This window comes from Callionymus lyra, chromosome 17, assembly GCF_982586985.1.
Source record: "Callionymus lyra chromosome 17, fCalLyr1.hap1.1, whole genome shotgun sequence".
Classification (NCBI taxonomy): Eukaryota; Metazoa; Chordata; class Actinopteri; order Syngnathiformes; family Callionymidae; genus Callionymus; species Callionymus lyra.
In genome coordinates, this window is record NC_141834.1 from 13,524,341 (window position 1) to 13,537,547 (window position 13,207).

Sequence of the window (13,207 nt, forward strand, 5' to 3'; positions counted from 1 at the left end):
CACGTGTTCCTCATGACATTGTGGTGAGATATTTGGGGCGAGAGCTACAGGCGAGAAACATCTTCATCAGTAACCGTGGCCTGGATGATGATGTTGACACTTCATCACTGACGGAAGTCATTCTGTTTTTACATCCTTTCTCTTATCATTTATTTTATTTAGTTACATTAATAACAGTTGTTTTCTTGTGTATATTTATATTAGAAATCGTATTAGTTTGTGTCATTTAATGTATATAAAGGTTGAAATATACTTTTGCATCATAAATATATTTTTAATTGAAATTAAAGATTCACAACATAACATTTTTTTATTCTTTTATCTCTTATTCAATTAATATTCAATCTTTTTTATTTAACCTTTTTAAAAAATAGAATATGTTAACCATACATTTTATCACTTTTCACTATGTTTTGGATCTATTTTAATATACTATATATATTTGTCCAGATTCAAAAAACATATAAATAAATAAAAACCTTTTTTAATAAACGTTTTTTTCTCTTATATTCATATTTTATCATCTGTTTTTATAATATCATGTTTTTGTTAATTGCTTTTGATAATATACATAATCATTGGAATGTATACATTTTATGTACAATCATATTATATTATTATTTATTATAAAACGATAATTTAATTTAAATTCTTCACAAATATTATTTTCCATCCCTTAAATTCAATTTTATTTAATATCTTATGTTATCATTTAACCTTATTCAATCTAAACTAACATTATTTTAATTTCTAAAATTACATTTTAATCTATATTTTTCCCCCAAAAAATAAGAAGCTTTTTTATTCAACATGTTTTATTTTATCTTATATAAATTTCTTATTTAATTTTTTTAAATCTTTTTTTTTTTTTAATTATATAACAGGGTTTTGTTAATCACTGATAATTATTACAATTTATATAAATATCATGACACAATCACTTTTCTATTTACAACATCAATTTCATATTTATTTTTGTATTTTATTATTGTATTTATATTCAAGTATGTAGTAATTGGTATTGTTATTTTAAAAATTGTATTTTATTCAAGTAATTTTTATTTATTTTTATATTTATTTGATTTATTTCAGCCTGTTTTTAAATAATATCTTTCCTCCCGGTGGTCTCTGAACGGTGGAGGTCACGAGGAGTCGTTCACGCTTCATTCACGGTAGATGACGGTAAAGCCCGGATGCTGCGGAGCACGTGTGCTGGATCGGACTGATGCGGTCCTGGCCCGTGTGTGAGGAGCAGCCGAGCCTCCTGGGACCGGATCCTCCAGGATGATGAAGAGCTCCTGTCAGAGTCGGAGGAACACAAGTGGGTCTGCCTGACGTGCCATCATCTCTGACCATGAAGCCCAGAAACACGTCAACACGTTACATAAAACATCTTCCAATGTAAAGTTTCTGAATAACAAACAGACGATCACGTGACGCTCCGGACGCATGTGTGTGTCCATGTGAGGCGGGTTGTGTGTAGACGGATAACTATTGTGGTATTATGTGCTGAGGTGTCATTACATAATAGGTGGGCGAGGGGGGGGGTTCATAGCACATGTGGGGTGCCAGGGAGGAATTCATGCTGGAGTCCCACTGGACGAACTGTTGTTCGCTGACCATGTGGTGCAAACATTCACAGAGAAAACATCACAATAGAGACTCAGAGAATTGTACAGTTGACACTGTGACGAGCCAAAACATTATGACCGTGTTGATGGTATCACACGGTTTTGTGTCAGTGTCATTATCTACTATTGTATTGGATTATTGTAGCATTAGCTACTGAATGTTACTGAGCTATGGTTGTAGCATTAGCCACTGAATGTTACTGAGCTGTGGTTGTAGCATTAGCCACTGAATGTTACTGAGCTATGGTTGTAGCATTAGCAACTGAATATTAATGAGATATGGTTGTAGCATTAGCAACTGAATGTTAATGAGATATGGTTGTAGCATTAGCAACTGAATGTTATTGAGCTATGATTGTAGCATTAGCCACTGAATATAACTGAGCTATGGTTATAGCATTAGCCACTGAATATTACTGAGCTATGGTTGTAGCATGAGCCAGTGAATGTTACTGAGCTATGATTGTAGCATTAGCTACTGAATGTTACTGAGCAATGGTTGTAGCATTAGCCACTTAATGTTACTGAGCTATGATTGTAGCATTAGCTACTGAATGTTACTGAGCTATGATTGTAGCATTAGCTACTGAATGTTACTGAGCTATGATTGTAGCATTAGCTACTGAATATTACTGAGCTATGGTTGTAGCATTAGCAACTGAATGTTAATGAGATATGGTTGTAGCATTAGCCACTGAATGTTGGGAGTTATGGTTGTAGAATTAGCTACTGAATGTTGGGAGTTATGGTTGTAGCATTAGCCTCTTAATATTCAGAAGTAAAGTTGTAGCATTAGCCACTTAATGTTGGGAGTTATGGTTGTAGAATTAGCTACTGAATGTTGGGAGTTATGGTTGTAGCATTAGCCTCTTAATATTCAGAAGTATAGTTGTAGCATTAGCCACTTAATGTTGGGAGTTATGGTTGTAGCATTAGCCACTGAATATTCCGAGGTATAGTTGTAGCATTAGCCACTTAATGTTGGGAGTTATGGTTGTAGCATTAGCTACTGAATGTTTGGATCTATGGTTGTAGCATTAGCTACTGAATGTTTGGATCTATAGTTGTAGCATTAGCCACTTAATGTTGGGAGTTATGGTTGTAGCATTAGCCACTGAATATTCAGAGGTATAGTTGTAGCATTAGCCACTTAATGTTGGGAGTTATGGTTGTAGCATTAGCTACATATTGTTTCGATCTATGGTTGTAGCATTAGCCACTTAATATTCAGAGGTATAGTTGTAGCATTAGCTACTTAATGTTGGGAGTTATGGTTGTAGCATTAACTACTGAATATTCGGATCTTTGGTTGTAGCATTAGCCACTTAGTCATGTATAGCATAAGTTGCAGATTCTGGATTACATTTTTATCATAATTTGTAGAAGACAAATATCTTTGGTTGTAGCATTAGCTGAATAAGATGGAAGTAGCACTAGTCACATAGGACATATTAGTTGCAGAGGATTGAGTAGCTATGGATGTAGCATTAGCTGCAGAGGAGGAATCATCCATGGATAAAGTATTAGCTGCAGAAGACCAATTAGCCATGGATGTAGCATTAGCTGCAGAGGAGGAATCATCCATGGATAAAGTATTAGCTGCAGAAGACCAATTAGCCATGGATGTAGCATTAGCTGCAGAGGAGGAATCATCCATGGATAAAGTATTAGCTGCAGAAGACCAATTAGCCATGGATGTAGCGTTAGCCACCAGCAGCTTGCTAGCCACTGTTTTGTCTTGCTTGTAGCAGTAGTTGTGGTCGACTGGTTAGCACGGTTAATCATTAGCTATAAACATTGATCAGCAATGGTTTTTGCATTAATGTCAGATTTTGGATTTAACATTTTTATAGAATTGTGGCGGATGATGAGTCATGGATGTAGCACTAGTATGAATTTTTTTCTATGAAAGTATATCAGTGCCATCAGAATATTGAATGGAGGAATTTAATTTATTTTATTTTCTTTACTGCCTAATCTCTTATGGAGGTTGCAGGGGGCCTATCCTATCTAGACCCTACAGGCGTGAGGCAGGGGACACCCTGGACAGGACACCAGTCTACCACAGTGGACACAAAGACAGACAACCATTCACACACACACTCACTCTTATGGACAATTTCCCCAAGTTTCCAATTAACCTCTGTATGTTTTGGGACTGTGGGAGGAACACGCAGTTCCCAGAGTAAACCCACGCAAACTCCACACAAAAAGGTCACGAGTTGGCTTTTTCCCGACCTGGAAGCGAACCAGCAACCTTTCTTTGGGGAGATCTTGCTAACCACCCTAATTTTTGTTAAAATCATTTAATGTATTTGTTTCTTTATTGCACGGTAGAATATTTATATTGAAGAAAATCATAATCAGTGATTTTTCTTTTTACACATAGAGGTTTATATTCTTGTTCCTAGTTTTAGAAAATAAACATTTTAACTTCAAGCCTTTAAAGTTCAATATAAAAATAGCAGTATTACACCAATATTTTTGGAATATCAACCCCTACATTACTCATGTTCTATAATGATACAAATGAAAACGATACAAATGCAATAATTTAATGATGGCACATATGCTTCCAAACACCATCATATTGTATTTGTTGTCCATTTCAGGACTGGTTTGTCATGATTGCTACAATAGTTGTGGTAAGCGTGGTTAAACATTAGCGGCACAAGGTGGGTGGAATTGTTTCAACACCACTTTATTGAGTGAGACGCTGGTATCATCCAAAAGATAAGCACGTGCAGGGGTGTTGAATTTCAAAACACAACTCCTGTTTCAACGGCACAAACCTTCAATGGACGTGTCAGATTCCTCCTCCTTTTCTTAAAATGTTTCCACTCAACTGTTGTTTTGGCAACTTTGACGCTTCAATTGATGTCGGAGACATTTCGACCTAATGGTTGGTGGTGAAAAAACCCCAACGCTGGTACGATGGAGCACTTTAGTCAAAACCAGTGCGGGGCCGGGAGAGTCGTGTGGGTGTGTGTGTGTGTGTGTGTGTGTGTGTGAGGGGGGTGGGGGGGTGATCTGGCAAACTGGTGCCGCCTCAGGCTTACAACTGCTTTCGTGCTAACTCTACTACAACTGCACTCAGATGACCCACATCCTGTAAAGATGGAGCAAAAGAGGGGGGTGGGTGAGCGTGGAAGGAAACGAAGATCACCTGACAGTCACATGTTACTAGCAGGGCACTCGGTTCACTGTGATTAGTCCATAGATAAGCAACACTGACTGGAGTAAAAAAAAAAAAAAATAGACCCTGAGTAAACACTTTAAGAAGAAGGAAGCTCTTTATCCATGACCTCTTGATGCTTGTGTCCTTACAGGATGTATAGCTTTTATTTAAGGTTAAATGTTTCGTTTTTACCTCATAAATGTGGATTGTCCATCTGTCAATGGACCGTGCTTCAATTTCAATCACAATTTAAACAAAATAGTTTAATTTAACTTATGAAAAAAGGATAAATGAATAAAAACAAGTTCAGCTTCTTTGTTAAATAGCTTATAATCGTGATGGCACTTTTTTCTCTCCCAAATAGTTAGCTTTCCCCTGTTTTTGAAAAAGAAAAACAATATTTTTGCCGTGTATTATTGCACAAAATCCTATGCAAATCAAATACATAAATATATAGATATAAAAAGAAATATATATTATTAAAGAATCCAATATATGTAGAAAAAAAAGTAAATAAAAGGTGTCAAAGGTTATTTCAGTGAGGTTAGGTTCATTCTCCATTTGTATTAAAAATGAAAGGTTATATATATGGAAATCATCCCCAAAACATTCACACATGTACAGTCATACAATAAATCGTTTCAATATTACATAATAGCACTTGTAATTTCAATACTTCCATCAGTTTTCAACTGTTTCTTCCATTTCCACTAAACCCCCCCTCCTTTATCATTTTATTGTAGTTCTTCCTCCAGCCCGATAGGGGGAGACAACCTAACTCACTCGATCTGATTGCGCGGGAGTATCGCGAGAAAGGAAAGGAACATCAGCCAGTTCCGGTTCCGGAGCTTCGGTTTGGAACGTCGTGTGGTCGCACACCGAAAGTTTCACTGAAAACAATTATCCTCTCAGCTTCAATTCCAGCGCGTTTAGTTTATCTTTCTCCATCAAGGCTGCTGGGCTGGAGACGAGGTCACAATTATTTGTAAGTTTGACAAAAGTTGCTTTCGTCGTCTGTCATTTCAATCTAGCATCGCTACCATTACCTCCTTAGCTTGTAGCCGGGTTTGTTTTGGTAGTTGGTTTCGATGCAAAAACTCATTATTAACCCTGTTAACTTCACTTTTCTCGAGGTTTATTCTGTCTTTCTTATTGTTGGACTTGTTTTCCAGAGCACACCATGTCTAAGCGGGAGGTGGAGGAGTTGAGGCCGTGGGTGGAGAGGACGGTCAAGAAGGTGCTGGGCTCCTCTGAACCCACTGTGGTCACTGCAGCTCTGCACTGTGTGGGGAAAGGATATGACAAGAGGAAAACGACAGGTAGATGCAATGTTTTGCTTTACTCCTATTACATGTTGCTTAGAGAGAAAACCAAACGAGAATTATAGTCTTTGGTCTGTCCATTGAACATTCACCAGTGAGATGTAATAGGTGTTGACCACTCATATGGTATCATCACGTTTATTTAATAAAAGAAGTTCTACAATATAAGTGCAGAAATATCATTGCATCCATTAGGGTGCACCGTCACCCAAGGTCTTGATACCCTGGTCCAGAATGTTAGGACCAGAAAGGATGCAGTAATTCAGGAGAAACTAGTGAGGAGTTTAAACGAATGGAAAAGAAGGTCAGGAGTAGGAACTCGATTTTATCCATTTATATTGTCCACAGAACACTTGAAAGAAACCACTCATAGCTCTGTTGTTCTTATATTTTGTATTAATTGTTTCTTTTTTTGTTATTATTGGGTTTTAGTATGTGTACTGTATGTTTAATCTTTTTTTTGAAAACTTTCTGCTTGGTTCATTAAAGATTTTAGCCCAGAGATATGTTAAATATCTCTGAGGTCTGTGGATCAGAATCTACTGATGGTTCCTGAACAATCCTTCCAGGCTGTTGCTCCTAAGCTTATGAACGATCTTCCTCTCTCTCTGTGTTTGATGATCTACTGACTCCTTCAAGAAACTTCTCAAGACATTATTATTCGTTCAGGCTTTTCCTTGGTTCTCTGAGACACCTGTGTTGTTCTCAGTATTATCTTGACCTTTTAAGTATATTTTTTATTGTGTATTGTTTTGATTGTTCAAGCGCTTTGTGACCCTGGTCTGGAAAAGTGCTACACAAATATAAATTACTTGAATACTTACTTATATCATTCAGGGCTAACTTTCAGACAGACCAAGAACATGTTTGGGTATGGCATGTGTTGTGACCATATTGTAAGTGGGAACATGTGCCAGGTGCTTGCCAACGCAGATGTGTTAGTTTGACTCGATCATGGACAAGAATAAACTTGAGACTAAGATTGTTGTAAACTAATAGCTTGCATGAGAAGCCGTTTGATGCTCTGTCTTGGCTCTGTAGTTTTTCACGACCTATTAACATTAATGTTCTTTTTGTAATATAATTTGAGCCCTTTGTTCCACAACAGAGTTTCTTCAATTTTCAGAGCCAGAAATCCAAGAATACATTACCCTTTAAAAAAAATTCAAGACAATCATTACCTTTCAGAGTTTGTTTAGCTATATGCAGACAGAGCCTATGTTTTGTTCTTTACTTTTTGTAACTTCTATCTTTTTGAAAGATCAACTCGGCTTCTCATTGTTTCATTAACTTTATGAAAAGTTTAAACACAGATTTTACCAGTTCTCTATTTCTGAGGGTTGAAATAACCAGATGTGCCAATGATCGTACATATATGATCTCTGCCTTTCAGATATGTTTTCAAGTTCACCTGTTTTCGCTCAACTAGGTCGTGAGAGGATAAGAAATGATGCCCAAGTATGATTTTTGTTTGTTAATTGAATCCGTATTCTTCTTTCAGACCAGTTGCGTCCGTTCCTGGATGACTCAACGGGAGGGTTTGTGGATAGACTCTTTGATGCTGTGGAGGAGACGCGCAATTCCCGTGTCAGCAAAGGAACCGCAGATAAATCTCGAAAGAGGGATCTAAAAGTAAGGATATATGATGATAAGGATACGCTTTATGTACACAAACACAATTATTTTCTATACATTTTCAGAATGTTAACCCCTTCATAACTGGGGCTCCTCTGTATCTATATTAAGGATATCTGTGTATTGGCTTTCTATTTGTAGATATTTATTCAGAACCTTGTTGATTGCTTTAGGAATTTAGGGTTCCTGTCACTACACGTCAGCAGACATGAGAACAAAGATGAAAATGATTAAAAAGAATGTGTCTTTCCTCCAGGATCTCTTTGATCCGGCACCTGTTAAAGAAATTACAGAATCCGGAGATGGAGCAGCCCCGAAGCGTAAACGAGTACATCGCTTTGAAGAGGTTGAAGATTCAGATGTGATACCAGGCCCCCCATCAGAGAGCCCTGGAATACTCACCAAAATACAGGTACATGAACATGGGCTATAATACTGTATTATCAAGCCTTTGTATTTTGAAAAGACATTTTAAAAATAATGTTTTTGTATCTTTTAGATCACACAAATGATGGCGGTAGCAACAAAAGAGATTGAGGAGCGAAAGAAAAAACTAAGCTTTGCCTCTTCGGTGTGAACTCTTCTTTTTAAGTGTCATGAACCATCACGTTATTTACAACAAACATTGTTAACACATCCTCTACATAACAGGAAGGTCCTATGGCACGCAACGCTGGTGCAGCTGCATCCATCGGACGCTCCCAGGCGACCAGTTTCATGAACGATGCTCTAGAGAAGGCCCGTAAAGCCGCAGAGCTCAAAGCTCGCATCCAGGCTCAGACGGCGAAAACCGGCATCCTTAATACTCTGGCTCCTCCCACGCCTCAGATTCAGGCGCTTGCCAGTCTGCAAGCCATGGGGATCGCACCCTTGTGAGTATTGACAGTTTCTGAAGTGTGTTGAAAACAACAAAGTGTTAAGACAATATATTTTTTGTGTGTTTAGGAAACTAGAAGTGAAGGAGATGAACAAGCCAACGCCTCTTATTCTGGATGACAAAGGTCGAACAGTGGATGCGACCGGCAAAGAGATCGAGCTCACACACCGCATGCCCACACTGAAAGGTATTCATGCAAGTTTTTTTTCTTGATTAAGTGTATATTTCTTGAGATTATTCAAGATAGCGCGCCAGGCGGCTGCGTTGGTGCTTGGTTTATTTTGCTTGGAAACGTATATTATACGTCACTCCTTTTCAAGAGAGGAGCTTATAAACATCCGGTCCACTTCTTGCGTGTAAAGGGATTTTTCTACATATGATTAAAAAAAAATGTGTCTTTGTTGTCGTAAAGCACAAGATAAATAAGAGTGGGGGGGCTAGCAGGATCATTGTTGAGACTCTCGCCGTAGACTTGGATTCATGGATTGATCCTTCAGGAAAATTCATTTGGGAAATTAGTGTTCCTGTCACCACACAGGGAAAGTACAAACCAAGTGTAAAAGACTTCATTGTCTCAGATTTTTTTCTCTCAAACGTGAGGCGAAAAAAAGATCCATGGACAACAGCTTATGTTGACAAGGAACAGAGAACACATTTCTGTGCTTTGCTTCACCAAAGTCTGGCTTTGTGGGAAAATCCCAGACCACAGAGCTCTACGTTACACAGATTGTGTAGACTGTGACACAAAGCTCTCCAGGAAAAAGCAGAGGTGTAACTTGTCTCAGCAATTTTTTCAGCCTGGGCTTGTCTTCACTGGGAAACTTTAATTGGTTTCGTCTTTAAGAAGGGCCAGAAGCTTTCTGCTTGAGTTGAAAAGATTTTAATTCCACCAGGATTTATTTGTATACTTAAATATATCATTAATTTACCCACCTTTATTCTATGACTAACTTATTTTATTTATTTGTATCATAGTTCATTATCCTTAATTATGCACCAAGAACACAAAAAAGCCAGTGTTCCTTTTCACAATACTGGCAACAAATGTTTTCTGATTTGAACTTGTTGTTTTCCGCAGCAAACATCCGAGCTGTCAAACGGGAGCAGTTCCGGCAGCAACTCAAGGAAAAACCCGGGGATGATTTGGAATCCACGTCCTACTTCGACGGGAGGGTCACTCTGGTAGCAGCACAGCGGGCGAAGAAGGGCTTCAAATTTCACGAGCAAGGCCGTTTCGAGAAGATTGCTCAAAGGATCCGAACAAAGGTTACTAGCAATTTTAAATTTTCTACATTGGTTTTAAACACGTTTGTGTGAACTTCCTGATGCTAATCTGGTTTGAATCTTTAGAAATGTCCAACAAAACTACCATGTTATTAAGATTTAATTTTAATTTTCCCTGAACAGGCCCAGCTAGAAAAGTTACAAAATGAAATCGCTCAAGCTGCAAGAAAGACTGGAATCCAGACGTCCACTAAACTGGCCCTCATCGCACCCAAGAAAGAGCTCGGAGACGAGGAGGTGCCGAACATCGAGTGGTGGGACTCTTACATCTTGCCCACCAACTTTGAAGTGTAAGAAATGACATGGATTAAATATATATTTGCTTGCTGTCAGATGGTTTATTAACTATTCTTGTACGTTTTCAAGAACCCCTGACACGAAACTTGACGAAGTGGTGCTCTTTGGTGTGACAAACCTGGTAGAACATCCTGCCCAGATCAGCCCCCCAAGTAAGTTGATCTGCAACCATTTGAAAACTTAACCGTTAACCACTGTAGTTCATAGCTGTGGATCAGTGTCATCAGACTATTGAACGGTTGAATTCACTGTTTCGAAAATGTATTAATGCAACTTGAAGAAAACCTAAGATGAGCATTTAATACAATATAATGTATATAATATAAGTATAATGCAATACAATTCTAACTATTCTTTAGAAATGTTAAATTTGTATTTTAAATAATTGAATGAAAAAATTGAACATTTTAAAAATGTATTATTATTGTTTTTTAGAAATAGTAAATACCACCAGACCATACCATAAGAGTAGCGATATACTCGATCAAGCTTTTATATGAAATTTAAAAGGCTATAAATAAAAAATAATGAATTTGGAAACTTTATTTATTTTAATTTAATTATAATTTGTTAAATAATATATAAAAAATGCATCAATTTTGGAAACTGTTGGAAGACATTGGATTTTTTATTTGATTTGTTCAATTAAATTATAAAAAACGGTTATCCTTTGAATAATTATTAATTGAATGCAAAACATTTACAAATTCAATCAAACAATTCATAGCTTTTAATAAAGAAATGATTTGATCAAATTATTTAAAACAAGATTTCATGCTTAAATGATTACAACGTGTCAATAAAAAATGAATAGTGAAAAACACAAAAACCATTCAATATCTCATGGCAGTGATATAGATAGATGGATGGATGGATGGATGGATATACTTTCATACAAAGCAGTTCCACAGACATGTAGCATTTTGATCCGGCACCTGTTAAAGAAATTTCAGGTCAATTTTGTGTCATTCTACAGTGATTTTGTTCTCATTTCCCCAGTCGACCATGACAAGCCGGTGCCTCTGGGTGTTTACCTGACGAAGAAGGAACAGAAGAAACTAAGAAGACAGACGCGCAGAGAAGGCCAGAAAGATGTGCAGGAGAAGGTCCGTCTGGGACTGATGCCTCCGCCAGAACCCAAAGGTGCCGCTAGCATGTTTTGAACCACAAGACGGATGAAAGATACTGACTGTTGTGTTGCTGTTTTACAGTACGTATCTCCAACCTCATGAGAGTTTTGGGGACCGAGGCGGTCCAGGACCCCACGAAGATAGAAGCTCACGTCAGAGCACAGATGGCCAAGAGACAAAAGTGAGTAGAAAACCTTTTTTTAAACGTTTATTCTACTGAGGATTAGGGTCGGAGGAAAAATCCATACACTTGAATAACGCAATTTTAGATTTAAAATATAAATGTATATGAATATATTTTTTTATTGATGGATTGAACAAATATTCAGTTTTTTCAATACTATGTTGCAACTAAAGACCACTAGATGGCACCAGTCAGTACATCCTCCATAGCTAAAGTAACAATGAGTTCCCAATAGATACCGACGATGACTAAGAACGAGAGGATACAGTGACTCCAGCAGCTTAAAAGCTGATGTTTGGACATAATTTGGTTTCAAGAAATGAAAGCAGTTACGACTTCGTCAAGAGTCATGTAGTCTGTAAATTCTGCAGCACCAGAGTCAAGTACTCGACAATACTACAAATATATCCTTAAAATAAATCTTGATGAAATACGTTTCTTCTTAAGGGCTCACGAGGACGCTAACGCCGCTCGCAAGCTCACATCAGAGCAGAGGAAAGAGAAGAAGGTGAAAAAGTTAAAAGAAGATCTCTCCAATGGTGTTCACATCTCGGTCTACAGGTGAGTCTTGAAACTGTTCAGCTGCTATTCATGGTTAAGATTCATCCAACTAAAGCTTCTTCTGTCACTTCACAGGATCCGTAACCTGCAGAATCCTGCTAAAAAGTTCAAAGTGGAAGCCAATGCTAGTCAGCTGTACCTGACGGGAACAGTAGTTCTACACAAAGATGTCAACCTTGTCGTGGTGGAAGGAGGTAAACTGAGTGAAGGCTGCACTTATAGTCTTGACCAGCTTTTAATTCACATTTGTGATCGTATTTATTTTAGGTCCAAAAGCACAGAAGAAGTTCAAAAGGTTAATGACGCACAGGATCAAGTGGGAGGAGCATAACTCTAAAAGAGACGGTAAGATGCGCCACTAGTCTTTTCTGTAATGGACCCGAGTTATCAAAACGGTTTCTTTCTGCGCAGATATGCTTGGAGGCGACGACGACACACGGAGGAATAATAAGTGTTGGCTGATTTGGGAAGTAAGTGCCCACACGCTCTGTCAAGTTGAATTGTTTTCAATATTAAAGAACTCCTTCTCTCCTGCAGGGCACGGCCAAAGACCGCAGTTACGGGGAGATCAAATTCAAGCAGTGTCCGACAGAGAGCATGGCCCGGGAACACTTCAAAAAACACCGTACGGAACATTATTGGGATCTTGCACTAAGCCAAAGTGTGCTGGAGAGTACAGACGACTAAAAAACATCCCTCACTCAACCTCGGAAGAATCAAATGAAAAAAGACTGACTTCAACCATTTTGAATATCGATGATGTGTCACAATAAAGAAGTGCAGATTTTTTTTTTTTTTGCTGCGTTACCACACATGGATGTTGGCGTATTTGAGTGCTTCTTTAACCATCAACAACGATGTGTCGATCTGCGATGTCAACTTATATTTCACGAGCATAATCTGTTGAATTGTGACACACTTTTTGCGATGGAATAAAGATGGCAATAAAGCAGTTGTTTTTAAGAACCACGACTTCTCTCTTATTCATACAGAACTTGTTTTCTATGCTTTTTAAGTGACTTTAAAAATTTGTTTCTCCACTCAGTGGGTGTTTTAGTTTCAAAATATGCTTCTTATAAATAACCATTATAAGGTAGAACATTTGAAA

The 13,207-nt window shown here is 37.7% G+C and overlaps 2 protein-coding genes across 2 annotated transcripts in view; one reads left to right on the forward strand and one right to left on the reverse strand.

Moving 5' to 3' along the window:
- The window catches only part of itga10 (integrin, alpha 10), a 370,978-nt gene that overhangs the window by 99,767 nt on the left and 258,004 nt on the right, over positions 1–13,207 (reverse strand). The gene's annotated exons all lie outside the window — the stretch shown is intronic.
- prpf3 (PRP3 pre-mRNA processing factor 3 homolog (yeast)) lies at positions 5,654–13,065 on the forward strand. The gene is made up of 17 exons (XM_087778787.1): positions 5,654–5,794; positions 5,982–6,128; positions 7,633–7,763; positions 8,023–8,178; positions 8,266–8,337; positions 8,418–8,638; positions 8,712–8,830; positions 9,722–9,909; positions 10,051–10,217; positions 10,294–10,376; positions 11,224–11,367; positions 11,436–11,535; positions 11,986–12,099; positions 12,175–12,293; positions 12,367–12,444; positions 12,511–12,569; positions 12,637–13,065. Exons 2-17 carry the CDS (start codon positions 5,990–5,992, stop codon positions 12,784–12,786), a joined length of 2,040 nt encoding a protein of 679 aa, XP_087634913.1. The 5' UTR covers positions 5,654–5,794; positions 5,982–5,989; the 3' UTR covers positions 12,787–13,065.

Excerpts from the sequence above, each read along its gene's own strand:
- prpf3 (XM_087778787.1), top strand. The coding sequence starts at position 5,990 with ATGTCTAAGCGGGAGGTGGAGGAGTTGAGGCCGTGGGTGGAGAGGACG. Across the intron at positions 8,338-8,417 it reads AACTAAGCTTTGCCTCTTCG|GAAGGTCCTATGGCACGCAA; the intron begins GTGTGAACTCTT and ends TCTACATAACAG. Across the intron at positions 12,445-12,510 it reads GCATAACTCTAAAAGAGACG|ATATGCTTGGAGGCGACGAC; the intron begins GTAAGATGCGCC and ends CTTTCTGCGCAG.